At 62.3% G+C, this 13936-nt stretch overlaps 1 protein-coding gene across 1 annotated transcript; it reads right to left on the reverse strand.

Annotated features, from left to right (window-relative positions):
- Positions 1-263: 263 nt before the first annotated feature.
- Fam78a (family with sequence similarity 78, member A) lies at positions 264-13936 on the reverse strand (the record flags this gene model as incomplete). Its single annotated transcript, XM_005408360.2, is given in 2 exon segments — positions 264-3186; positions 13176-13936. Coding segments are annotated over 2 exon segments (852 nt in total). The 3' UTR covers positions 264-2657.

Below are 13936 nucleotides of genomic sequence, written 5' to 3' on the forward strand. Positions count from 1 at the left end.
CAACCCTGTCCTAGCGAGACCCTGTCTCAAAAAAGCATGACCCAAAAAAAGCCAAGCTCTTCCCAAGAGCCAGATACCAGGGGCCCCAGCCAAGGACAATTCTGAGGTCCCCGAGCCGGCTCAAGTGGAGATGGGGCTTCGGAAGACAGGTGTGTTAGCACCCTGGCAGCCCCCAGCCTCACACCCTCCACCCCGAATCCAGCCCCCTCCCCAGCCACCACACCCAGCATGAATCGCCGGGAAACACCAGGTCCTCGCCAGGCCTACTTTAAAATTAATTTTATTTCTTTCGATATTTGTGTTTCATTTGAAATCTTAAAAAAAGGTTCACTGTACATCGTCGAGTCTTGCGCCTCTGGTAAGTGCACTGTCAATTCACAGTAATCTCCGCAGCTGAGGACGGTTCTTATTGCTGGAAGGAGTGAGTGTCCAAGCTGCGCTGGGTGGGGACAGCAGGGAACTGGGGCCCCGGCGGGAAGGCCTGGGCCTGTGCTCCAACACAGGAAGCAGGCCGAGGGGCCGGCCCAGGCTGGCATCCCTGGCCAGACGCCCCGCATCTCTGGGTCTCCCCCACCCCGCCTTTCATGAGGCAGGAGGGGGAGAAAAGGGGTCTGGGGTGAAAGGGGAGCCAGAGCTGGGCAGGGACATGCGGGGGGGGGGGCGGGCCCTGGGCTGTGAAGCGTTTGTTCACACCAAGGAATATGGGTCTGGAGCCGGGCGAGGTGACACACTCTCATTCCAGCACCCAGGAGGCTGAGGCAGGAGGATCGCCATGAGTTCAAGGACAGCCTGGGCTACACAGCAAGTAGTAGATGAAAAAGAAATGTGGCTCTGAGGACCCCCTTCCTGTCCTTCCTGCTCCCTGGCCCCACTTTTAGGGAGATTCCTCAGCGGCGACCCAGCCCAGGGTGGCAGCCCCCTCCCCTTCCTGGCCCTCCCAGTGCCTATCTCATCAGTGCAAGAAAGACCTGAGTGTGGAGAGGGCCTCCTGCTGGGAGGCCAAGTACGGGGTGCTGGGCCCCCCGCTCTCACACGCCAGGCCACGGCCCCTCTGTGCCCCAGAGGGACCTGGCTCTGACATGGGCTCCTGAGCATCCCCGGCCGCCATGGCCGGGCGCAGCGCATTCGGGGGCCATCCCGCACTGGCCCGGGCCCCGAGCCCTCAGCCCCTGGGTCCCCAGCAACAGCCAGGGCCTGGCGCCCGCGACCCCTCAGCACGGACGCCCTACAAGTGGCTCAGGTGCAGCGGAAACGGATTGTGTTCTGGTCTGACGGCGTCTGTGCTTGGTTGTTAGTCTGTGCAGCGCTGGGGGCACAGCTAGGCCTGAGGCAAGCTTGACGGAGTGTGGCTTCAGCGAGTGTCCCCCAGGGCGCCAGGCAGGCGGTGCTAAGAAGCCCGGGGGCTGCTCCAGACCAAGTCCTGGGGGTCCGGAGAGTGGACCCCAGGAGCGGCCACCTGTGGGGCTGTGCCGGCCCAGCCCCCACCCAGCACTGGGCCCGGCCGGAGTTTCCTTCCTGAGGACAGGAAGCAGCAGCGCCTCTGTCAGTCACTGTCCACGCCAGTGACACCGTGGCCTCCCCTTCCACGCCGGGCTCGGGGCCTGTGTGCAGCCTCCCCCAGACAGCCTGGGGGGGCATCCCCTGAGAACGAGCCAGGCGCCCTGGCTTGGCTCCCCGCGATGCCCTAGAGGCGGCGGCCGGGCGCCAGGGCCACCGGATTCAAGTCTTCAAATGCAGCTGGCAAGGGACGTGTGTGCCTTTCTGACCTGGAGGCTCAGACCGGGGCAGTCTTGGCAGTGGGGGCTGGGGGTGGCCCCGGGCCTTTGGGACTGGTGTGCATGGAAAAGGAACAGCCACCCCCTTAGAGGACGGGCACGGGAGCAGGTGGGGACAGAGGAGCACCACTGACCGCTCACAGCGCCCTTGCCACCCCTCAAGCCACCCCAGGCCAGTTAAGGCCGCACAGAAGGGAGAAGCCAAGCAGACGCGCCCTGAGCCCCGCCCCCAGCCCGGGGAGAGGAGGCAGGAGCTCCTAGGCAAGGTCTGCCCGCGCCAGAACTGAAGATCAAACAGCGGTTCAGATGGACGCTCCCTCTGCGCCGCGCCCGACCCCAGGCAGAGGGGCTCGGGCGACACAGCCCTCCAGCCCTCCCGCCGGCTCTGGGAAGATGGAGGGGGCCGGCGGGCACAGGATCCCGCACTCTTTCTCGGATTCCTTTCTTTTTCCTTTAAATCCAGCTTAAGGCAAAAGTTTGGCAAAGCAAGTCTACATAAGGCCGCGTGGCAGAGGACAGGGGACGCAGGGGCCGGCCACCAGCGCACCCACAGCACGCCGGCCAGGGCATCGCTGGGTGTCAGCCCCGCCCTGAACCCCACCGAGAGGAACTGAAAAGAGAAAGCAGGGTTTCGGGGAGTCACCTGCGAGCGAACGACTGCGATGGGGAGGCGAGGGGGGAGACGACAGGGTGCCCCGTCCCCGCGACGAAGCAGGGGTCACGTGGGTGGCCGGGGGGCGGACAGCAGGCACAGTGAGGTCGCCCACCGCAGAGAAGGTAGAATGGTTGTATTTGCTGAACGGCCCGGGAGTGCGTTTGGTTTCGTCCGAGCCGTGGTATTACTCTGAGTCTGACCTAGCGGGCGGCCCGGCGGCCCGGGTGTCACCGGTGCTTGGGCGGGATGACCACCAGCGGAGGCCCGTACTTGGGCCGCCACATGAGGACCTGAGCGTCGTTGGCGTTGGGCTTGACCAGGGCGCTGGGCGGGATGGGCTCGTTCTTGCTGAGGATCTTGGGCTGGTCCTGCGCAATGGGCTCCCGCAGCCGGGCGCGCTGGCCCAGCGGCCGCGTGGGGTTCACGTCGATGCTGAGCTGCATGCGCCAGTGCAGCGTCTGCAGGATGATCATGTCGTCGGTGGACGTGTTGGTGGCCACCAGCCACGTGGTGAAGCTCTGGTCCCGGTAGATGTTGGTCAGCTTGGCCACGTTGCTCTCGCTCACGGGCACGGCCCACGTGACGCTGGGGTAGAAGTTGTCATTCATGCTGATGATGAACTTGGAGTCCCTCTTGGTGGGGCCCACGATGGTGCAGGTCTCCGTGGTGTTGCCGTACCAGGGGTAGTTCACCCCGTCCGAGTCGCTGATCGCCTCGATCTTGCCCTCCTGCAGGTCAGGGAGCTCCCAGCTGGACCTGCGGACACGGAAGTCACTCACGTCACCAACTCGCTCCCTCAGCAGGGCTTCCCTGCGTCCCTGCAGCCAGGGCTTGTCCCAGGCCCTGAGGACAGGATGGACACAAGGACCCGGTCCCCTTTGTCCTCAGGGCTCGCTGCTGTGGAGCGGGGGACAGACAGGAAACAGACGTCGATACCAGTCAGGGAAATCCAGGCACCGTCTCCCTGAGGGCCATGTCCAGCACCAACCCAAACGATAACCCTGGCCAGCGCTCCCTCGGCAGTCCTGAAACCATCAGAGGCCAGGACCAGCTTCCACTAGGATTTGGGGAAGCCCTGCTTGGCTCTCCCCCTGAACAGGATTGTCACTCGGAGGAAGCGCTGGCGGTCACCAGGGGTGACAAACCCAGACACACGCCAGGCACCAGGCCGAATGCAGCTGGCCAGCGTGTGACCTCAGGCCAATGCCTGTCCCTCTGGGCTTCCGTATCCTCACCCAGGAAAAGGGAGCGACTCCAGCCTTTGCTCCTCCAGCCGGGGGCCCAGGGACCTCACCTCTACCATGGTGGGGGGCTGGACTCCCTGGCCCTCACCCAGGTCACCTCAGACACCAGGCAGGCTCCCCAGGTCTGGAGGAGGATGCAGCCGCCCTCGCTGACCCGCTTGTGGAGCAAGAACCGGAGAGAACCCTCCCCCGAGAGGCTCTGCTCCCTCCCGGCCTCAGCGCCGCCTTCTCGGGCTGAGCCGCAGCCATGGGTCCTGGAGAACCCGGCCCCCAGCCACAAGGGCTGGGCAGGCACGGAAAGCCCCCCCCGGCCTCGCCTGCTTCCACCCACTGGGACCCAGGCGGGGCTCGGGAAGCCCAAGTCCCTCGGTGGCTGGGCACCCAGGCAAGGTATCTCGCTCTCTGGGCCTCGGCCCGCCCCATCCACCCTCAGGCTCAGTGCAAGGACTGCGGGCAGGAACTCGCCTGCCCAGGGCCCGGCACAAAGCAAATGCCACCATCAGGAGCCACCGACGCCACTGGCATCAGGGCATAGTGATGATAACAACCCGCAGACGGAGAAGGACCCAGGGACAGGGACCCCTTGCTCCCACCCGGCCGTGGGCTCCTGGCGTCCACCCCAGGATGCAAGGGTCGCAGCGGTACAGGTGCCGGGACCCTCATCCACCCAGCCCCAGCCTGCAGGCAAGGAAGAAAGAAAGCAAAGAGGCGCAGGGCACAGAACCCTCCCCGGGAGCTATAGTATGGCCTTGCTTCCTCCACCCTGTTCTGCCGGGCCTGATGAAACCCAAGCTCAGGACACCCCGGGGTGCTGTCCCTGAAGAGCGGCTTCTCCCAATTCCTGTTCACAGTGTGACTCCATGGAGCCGAAGGAGGAAGCAACCTGAGTGTCTGTGCCAGATGGACGGTATAGACAAGGCCTGTCATCCCAGCACCTGGGAGGCTGAGACAGGAGGGTCACCGTGAGTCGGAGACCAGCTCAAGTCACATGAGCAAGCTCAAGGCTGGCCTGCACTACACAACGAGACCCCGTATCAAACAAAAAGACGAGGCAGGGTCCATCCACACAGTGGGACACTCCTGAGCCTTAAGAGCCAGAAGCCGACACCTGAGACCACACAGATGATTCTGCGCACATGAGGCTGTGCCCGGCACAAAGGACAATACCGTAGGGTTCCGTGCCCGCTGGGCGGCACCCGGCACAATCAGGTTTATAGAGCCCCAAGCAGATGCAGGGGCGGGAGGCACAAGGACCCGCGGGGGGGCAGGACAGGAGCGACAAATGCCCTGGGTACCGGGGGCAGCCAGCCGCGTGGCGGTGTGGCCGCCGTGACCCTGAACCGCACCCTTGACAACGGGCCTTACACAGTCCAGCCCACGCGCCCACAGAAAGCCGTCGGTGGGGCCAGCAGTGAGCACGGCCGTGGGAGGAGGAAGGGGCGGGGCAGGCTCTGCTCATTTCCCGCCACCCCACTCCATTAGCACGGCACCGCCCCCCCCCACCCCGTCACCTCCTGTCCAGTGAGCGCGTCCCGTCCCTCGCAGGGAGCCTGGCGGCACGGCTGCTCAGCCACGTGTTCTGAAAGGGCCACAAAGTGCCAAGGGCCAGGTCCTCTCTGGCACGAGGGTGTCATCTGGCTCTGCCCAAATCTCCCAGGGGCGCAGGCCCTTGTCCCCCGGGCTCTGCCCCCAGCTCCAGGAGGGCCCACCGCTGTCCTCTCCCAACACGGACATTTGTTTGGGAAAGTGCTTTTTGTTTCGTGATTTCTGCAGCACTGAGGGTGGAATCAGGACCCTGTGCACACTAAGCAAGCATTCAAACCCTGAGCTCCACCCCTAGCCTGGAGAAAAATGGTTTGAAACACACAAGGCACCAGCCATGGTAGCACACACCCATAATCCCAGCACCCAGGAGGCTGAGGCAGGAGGATCTCCATAGATTTTGAGGCCAGCCTGGACTACATAGTAAGACTCTCTCAAAACAAGCACAAAAGACAGAAAGGAAACTGGCAAAGGTTCTTAACCCTGGCCCTGGACCCTATGACTTCCAAAGAGCCGAAGCCCTCATTCTCTGACCCCAGCCCCAAGAGCCGAAGCTTTGGCTTGCCGCAGACAGCTACCGTCCCCACAAGCTGGCAGGCACCCCGTGTCTCACGCAGGACCCTCCCTGCTGCGCCTGCGGGGGCAGGGTGACGCTTGTCACCTGCAGCACAGGGGGTGGCCACACATGGGAGCTTCCCAGCCTCGCAGGCTGGAGATGACCCTAGCGCCGGCGGGTCTGCCAGCTCCGTGCCCTCATTTACGTCTCCGGGTCACACACACCCGTGCTGTGGTGACTTCTACCCGGTGGTGTTCATGGGCTGGGCCCTGAGCTCCAGCAAGGGGTGAGCTCAGACCCCGCCCTGCAGGTGCTGGGCCTCCCCACAATGCACCGGGCGACAGCAAGGGTCCCGCCCCGGACGCCACCCGGCCTGCCACCGACGGGTACCAGCTGAGCTCCCAGCGCCCTGCGGGCTCCCAGAGCCCCCAGCAGCATGCTCTGCGGCAGCCAGCACCCTGTGGACTGAGTTCAGATTCACACAGCACATCCCAGCTCCTCAGCCACCTCCCTTCCAGACCCCGTGTGGGCACTGTTCGGGGCATCGCTCCTGGCACCCTCTCCCTCTCTCTGATTTTCTTTTTTTTTTTTTTTTTTTTTTTGTTTTGGTTTTTATCCGATACCGGGAATCGAATTCATGACATCACGCTTGCCAGGCAGGCGCTGTGCCACTGAGCTAAATCCCAGCCCCTTCTCTGATTTTCTTTTCGGTAGTGGAGATTGAGCCCAGGGGCTCTATATCCCCAGCCCTTTTTATTCTTTTGAGACAGGGTCTCATTAAATTGCACAGGCCTGGACTGGCCACCCTCCTGTCTCAGCCTCCCAAGTTGCTGGGATGACAGGTGTGTGCCACTCTGATTGGTTCTACCTGTGTAAGCAAGACAGGCGGCAAAACCTGCAGACACCAGCGGAAGAGAACTCAGACGTGCGGCTCCAACTTTCAGAATCGCAGCTCGGCAACACAGATCTGGGGGTCCTCTCCAGACCCTTCTTGGGTCACCTGTCACGGCCCGGTCTATGTCTGGTGGGGTGTGGGAACCAGCAGGGCAGCAGGCCAGTCCAGTCCTGAACTGGACCTCACCACACTTTTGGGGGCCACGGCATCATGCGGGTTCCATGCCACGGGGCCTCTTCCCACTGCGTCCTGGCACGGGCTCAGGGTGACTGAACGACCGTGCAGTCACTGTGGGCAGCCTCTTCCCCAGACGCAACCCAGGCTCACGACAGCCTGGGCGCCACGGACACTGGTGGCGAGGCTGGAGGACACAGCGACACGCGGGGCCTCCCCTCGGAGCCCCTTAGAGGTGCGAGTGGAGGAGCCCTGTGGGCAGAGCGGGGCTGTCGAGCTCAGGGCAGTGACAGCTGGCCCCATGCCCGCAGGGTAGGACAGGGCAGGTGCCATGGGGTGTGTCACAGAAGAGGCTGACAGAAGCCAGAGGCCAAGTTCAAGGTCACAGCCCTGGAAAACCAGGCGGGGCTCAGCTGCTGCCCACCCAGCCTTGCAGGGACGCTCACCACAGACGTGCACACGCACACAAGTGCCCAGTGTGTGTGTGTGTGTGTGTGTGTGTGTGTGTATGTCACTGGAGGCCCTTGTTGGAAGCTGGGGGCAGGCGGCTACTCCTGGGGTGGGGAGCATCCCCTGGGGGTGACCCCAGCTCACTGGCAGGTGCAGGGCCAGGCAGCGGCCTGGGCTTCGTCCGAGCGAGCACCGCAGGGCTTCTCCAGCCCCTGCGGGCCCCATCTCCTCCCACTAAAGTCGCAGTCCCCAGGGCTCCAACTCCAGAGCCCCCGTCCTGGACGGCAGGGCCAGGAGAGCGGCGTCCGACCTGCCCCGGCCCGCGTTCGAGGATGGCATCTCGTCTTCCCCCATTCACTTTCCCCCCCGAAAACCAACGCTTTTTTCCAAAGCACAACTAAATTTAGCCTCCCCCAAGAAACACCCCTGAGATGACAGCTTGGAGACGCCAGAGACACAGAACTAGATCTAGGCGTGTTTTCTAATAGGCACTGAATACGTCGCTGTAAAATAAAATTTCATGTTAACTTTTTTTTTTTTGCTTGACTGGGGATGGAACGCTGGTCTCACACATGCTAGGCAAGTACTCCCCACAGAGCCGCACCGCAGCTCTGAACCCTGAGTGATTGCACACAAACATCCTGTCACCCCCACAGCACCACCCATGTGGCACTTTGAGGAACGGTTTCAAAGAGCACAGCCAGAGGGCCAGGCTCCCAGGCCAGGCGGGAAGGTAGTGACGCCAACTACATACATTTGTGTGATTCGGAAGAATTTACACCTTCGCAGAACCTGAGGCCCACGAGCCACTCCCACACCAGCCCCGGACCTTGGTTCCCACCTCCCACCCTGCCCAGCCGCCCCACGCGCTCCCCACCCGGCGCGCTCCCAGCCCCAGGGAGGGCTTCTGCTTCCGGGGCACAGGCGCCCTTCGGGCCTGGTCCTCCCCGCCTGACCAGCCCCAGCACTGGGCCAAGCCGAGGAAGCCCCTTCCATTTTAGCGCTGGTTGTAAAATATACTTTTGTTTTCGAGCACGCCTCGGAGAAGTGTGTGAAGTGAAACTTGAAAGCCATCTCCCTGTTCCTCTTCCCCTCCCAAGTTCCTCACACAGCCTGCCGCAGCCCTAACCTAACCTGAACCCTGGCCCTCCCAGGCTGGTGCCGACTCCGGGCTGCTGTCCCACACCTCCTCTTCTGACTTTCTCGTCTGTTTGCTGAGGACGGAACCCAGGGCCCACACGCGCCAGGCGGGCGCACTACCACCCTCCAGCACATTGTCTTTGAACGAAACCCTGTAATGTCCCTATCTTCCATCTACAGGTCCGTCGGTCATTTGGGAGCACTTGAGCCATCAGGCTTTTTGTCATTATAAGCAGCGCCAGAGCTGGGACCTGCACATGCGCGCACCCCCACTTTCTCTCCAGGCTCTCACTATGGAGTCAAGCTGGCTTTGAACCATGTGGTCCAGGCTGGTCCTGACTTCAACTGCTGGGAGGGCGCAGGGCCTGGAAGTGTCAAGGTGCCCGGGGTGTGGGGCACACACGATCTCATCCATTTCCCCAGACCCGACCGGCAGGAAAGGGTGGAGGTCTTTCACGTCCCCTTTCCCCGGCTCCCGGGACAGCCAGCTTGTGTCCAGGTGGACGGACACGGCCGGAGATGGCTCGGCCGGGCTGGGTCCAGGGGAGTTTCTCCGGGGCTGGGCCATCCCACGCCACTTCCTCGGGCCCCAGAGCTTGAATCGGGCCTTCCCTCTCCCACCCAGCCCGCCCTGCCTCTGCCAGGGTGCAGCAGAGGGGGAGGCCGCCTTCCAGTGGCAGAGAGGAAGCCTCGTCCTCAACCGCTCTGCCCGGAGCCCAGGCGCAGGTCCCAGCTGCAGGAAGAGGCCGCATGGCCTGCAGGGACCTTCCCCTAGGGCCTGCTCCCAGAGCCGGGGTACTGAGCACTCCAGAGCAGGTGGCTTCAAGGCTTCACCCTAAAGGGGGGGGCCCTCCCCAGGTCTGGGGCGCCCTCCGCGGCACCCTCCTCCAAGGCAGCTGCGCCTCCCCCAGCCCAGCCTCCCTCCTCGCCACGCCTCAGGGACTTACTACGGGAAGTGAGGCTCTCCCACTATGGAAGGAGACCAAGAACCAGGGGGAGGAGAAGGAAGCAGCCCGGACCGCGTGTATGCGAAGAACAGACGCATGTTTACCAGCCGGGGTGACGCACTGTGGAATAACAACCAATCACCAGTACTTATGGCTCCAGATTATGGTCCTGAGAGCCAGGGAGAAGGGAGTGCTTAGTAAGCACCATGCAAAGCAAGCACCCTCAAGCAGCACCTCGCTGAGCCTTCACAGCCTGCGCAGGAGGGAGGTGCTAGCCTTCCCATTTCACAGGTGGGAACTTCAAGGCTTTAAAAGGTGAAGGGATGGGCTCAGGAGTGTGGATCAGGACCCACCCCTAGGGCTCCCAGGCACAGGGAGGCGGCACTATCAACCCAGAGACACCTCTTCGTTTGTTCGTTGAAACAGGGTCGGGGCTGGGGATTTAGCTCATGGGGCTGGGGATTTAGCTCAGCGGCAAAGCGCCTGCCTGGCAAGCGCAAGGCCGTGAGTTCGGTTCCCGGTACCGGAGAAAAACCAAAAAAAAAAAAAAAGAAACAGGGTCTTGCTCTGTAGCCCAGGCTGGCCTTGAACTTGCTGAGATCTTCCTGCCTCAGCCTCCTGTGTGTTAAGACCACACTCCAGAAAGACCCTTTCTCTTTGAGCCGCTCCCCTCATGCCTAAGTCTGCCCATTGACCAAACGCCAAACCTTGCCTCTCCTGGCCATGGCTGCGGCTATGGGCCAGGTCCCCTGGGGGCTCCAGCACAGGGCAAACTAGGGACAACTGAAGTGTCTCCCACACAGGGGAGAAGCTGTGACTTGTCACTTAGAAGGCTCCGCGCCAGCTGACAGGTGGCGGCTGAGGAATCGCGGGGGACGGCTGTGGAGGCAGGTGTCTCCAACAGTTTGGAGGGGGCTGGCTTTGAGAGCACTGTGGGCTGGGCCTGGAACCATGTAGAACCCTCCTGAGCTGGCACGGAGATGCCATCTTCCACTCTCCCCTGCCCGAGTCCGGGCTTCCAAGGGGTGCTAGCTTTTGCCTTTGATTCCATTTCAAATATTTCAAACCCAGAATGTCATTGTGAAAAGTTCTCCTTCCGGCTTAGAGATTAATTTCAAGCAGGGATAACATTTGGGGGCATTATGGATTTCAGCTAAGTATTTGGAATTAATATTTTGAATCCCAGCTCACTTATGAAGAACAGGAGCTCTAATCTAGCCTTGGCCACCTGGCTGTCCCCTGCCCTGGCCACTGGGGCCCAGTGCCCGGGTTTCTTGTGAATGATGCAAACTGTCTGGCTGAGTCCAGAGGTTCTCAACCAGGGTGATTTGGTTTTTTTCCTCCCAGGGGACATCGGGCCGTATGGGGGGACAGCTGTGGTTGCCACAGCTTTGGGGGTACCCAGCGGGTAGAGGCCAGCGATGCTGTTAGCGTCCCCTGCCGCTCCTGCTGGTCCCCAGTTTGAAGATGCAGCTTCCCGGGCCCAGGGCCGGCAGAGGGTCCTGGGCTCTGCACTCTCATGCCCTGCTTGCCAGGGCTTAGAAACCTGCAAACTGCAGTTACAGGAAGTCCGGGTAGGGACTGCGGAACGGGGAGGTTCTTTTAAAAAGCCCATCTGAAAGCTGCTATTTGAGTTTAGGAAGAAGCCAGCCCTGGGGCTGTGTCCTGGCTTTTGTCCTCCCTCTGTCCCCACAGGGCAGACACAGGCCTGCAGGAACAGGGCTGTTGGGAAGATTCCGTCCATGAGTAATCAGCCTTGAGGGGCCGCCCCCTCTGCCTCTCCCCCAAGGATGGTTACCTGGCCGTGTCTGCTGACCGCGTGCCCTGACCTGCCCCCTGACCCTCTCCCTGCAGCGTCCTGGGGGAGAACGTGCCGAAAGGTGGCCCCGAGGGATGGGGACAAAGGAGCTCCCAGGGCTGACGGAAACCAGGGAGCAGCTCAGAACTGAGCCGCTGAAACCATCTCTGACCGGGACTATTTTTAGACGGTTAAAAGTTAGGGTGCGGGCCCTGGTGAAAGAGGAGGACCTGGGCTGGAGCAGAGCCACCTCGGGGAGCAGCTGACACCTGTCCTCATTCTGCAGTTTCAGTTCAGATCCTCGGGGCTACAAGCCCACGGCTCAGGGCCGCCCACCAGAATGCCAGTGCGATCGTAGCAAGGTCGGGGGCAGCAGCCCCCGTACAAGGGGCTCTGCGAGCTGGGCCCAGCGTGGCCCCAAGGCCAAGGTCACTGGAGGAATTCTCACCTCTAGCCATGGAGAAGCGGCTGGGATGAGCTCCAGTGTACATATTAAGAAACTAAGGCCCAGAGTGGCTACAAAGCTGGCCTGGGGTCACATCCTAGGGAGTGGCACAGCCTGCTCGACCTCAGGGTCTGAGAACTCACTGAAAAAGGAACCAAGTACCTGGTACGGTAAGACCCAAGTCACCCCAGGTCCCTGACTCACAGGCTGCCGGACGGAAATCAAGGAAGAAACCAGGCTCAGCGCGGGACCCCCAGGAAAACTTGTGCTTCTCCACAGCAGCCCCGGATGCCTTTCAAAGCCAGGGGAGGCCTTCGGGCGGAAGGGGTCTTGGGTCCTCCCAGACACGTTCCCTCCCAGGGTGGACACCCAGCCCCCAAGCTGCAGGACCACGGAGGCCACGGGGCTGGAGGGGAGCCGCTGGGTGTCCCCAGGCGCCGCGTGGCCTCTGGGGCATCACGGTGACGGCTGGCTCTGAGTTCTACCGTGTCCCTCCTGCGTCCCCTAGGACCTCAGGGTCACTAATGGCGACAGCACGTGCTCCCGCCCAGCCACTCGCACACTACCAGGTGGCCCGGGGCTCCCCGACCGGTGATAAACTCCAACTCTCCGGCAGCGTCTCAGGCAGCAAAGGCGGGAAGTGAGGTGGCACAGAGTACACACAGAATGAGGGTCTGGGACAGCGTCCACGGCCAGCCACGGGGTCCAATCGGAGGCCACCAGCTCAGAGGCCTGAGAAGACCCACATGTCACCGCCCCAGGTCTAAGGCAGCCATCCAAGTCGCCACTCCCGGGTCTTTCCACATCGACAGGGGCCTGCTCCGGGCTCGGGGACCACGCCAAAGCAAGACCCAGCGTCCCAGGGTCCCCACCCTGTCACCCAGGAACTTCCCAGAGACCAGGCTGCAGGGAAGCAGCCAGTGAGCTCCTCTTCACTGCTCCCAGCCAGGACCCTACAAGACTGACACGGGACACGGACATGTGTCGCCTGCGTAGAGCAGCCCTGGGCCGGGGAGACACACAGCTCTGCACTGCCAAGCAACGCCGCTCTCCAAAGCTCACCACCCTGTCCGACACAAGCCCCGCTGCAACTGCCCAGCGCAGCACTCCGCCGGGCAGGAGGGACAAGTCCCGGAGCCCCCAGCCTGCGAAGAGTCCAGTCTGAGGCCAGCAGAAGGCCCCACATAGCTGCCCCATGGGTCCCTGCAGGGCAAGCCCGGGGGCAGAGCGGCGGCCTTTCTGGTGACCCTGATGGCCCTGATGCTCCCCAGGCAGGCGGCATATACTTTGCTTTTCGAAAGAAACACAGAGAGGAATGGTTCACTAGTGCCCAGGGGTCTTGCAAGTCAGGACACAGGGACCCAGGGGTCAGGGACAATGGCCAGAGAGGCCTCAGGGCCCTGACTGCTCTAGAACAACAAGTAAACCCTCTAGGGAGTCACCTGCCCAAGGAGGGCACGGAGAGAGCCCAGCCCCACCGCTGCCTGAAGTTCCCTGTAACCCACCACCCTCCCTCTCCGGCAGGTCCCGCAAGCTGGGCCGCGGGGTACTCACATGCCCTGCTCCCCGTACTGGTTGTAGAACTCCATGTGGCTGCACGCCTGGATCCAGCCCACGATCCACGTCTCCTTCTTGGGGATGGGCGGCATGACCACTTGGGCCGAGGCCCGGAAGTGAGGCGTCCGGTAGCGGAGCACCACGCTGGAGGACTCGTCAATGCTGGTGGGGACCGGGTCGATGGAGGCTTTCACGTCGATCACCGTGATCCCTTCTCGGAAGACTCTGGCTTTGCCCCCAATGCTCTGGATGCAGCCCATGGCACACAGCACCGCCCGGATCTCCAGGGAAGGCCAGCAGTCCCAGCAGAAACCGGGCATTGAAAGGGTGGAGGCCGCGCGACCCAGTGCGGAGGGACAGGCGATCCAATCTCAAAGCGCAGGGCGGATATCCATAGGACAGAGAACAGCTCACCGAGCCCGGGGCGCTGCCTAGCACGACCGCGGGCCTGTTTATAAATAAGGATTTTGCGGCATCTCAAGAGCCCTGGGCTCTCGCTCTCTCTTCACTTAGTTGTGGACAAAATCACCAATATTCTCTGAGTTAAAAAAAAGAAAAGTTTGGAGTTTAATGGACCAGCATGTTGTTCTGTGTCTGTCTCAGGGACGGCTGCTCGGGTCGCCTGCCGAAGTCTTTGGGAAAGCAGCGAGACGGGCTCAGTCCCCGCGGTCCGTGGCGCGGCCACCTTGGTCGCAGGCGCCCGGCTTCCTCCCCTCCGCCTTCGGCACGCGCTGCCCGGGCACCCGCGCCCGCCCGGT

This window comes from Chinchilla lanigera, unplaced genomic scaffold, assembly GCF_000276665.1.
Source record: "Chinchilla lanigera isolate Chin_1 unplaced genomic scaffold, ChiLan1.0 scaffold00112, whole genome shotgun sequence".
Classification (NCBI taxonomy): Eukaryota; Metazoa; Chordata; class Mammalia; order Rodentia; family Chinchillidae; genus Chinchilla; species Chinchilla lanigera.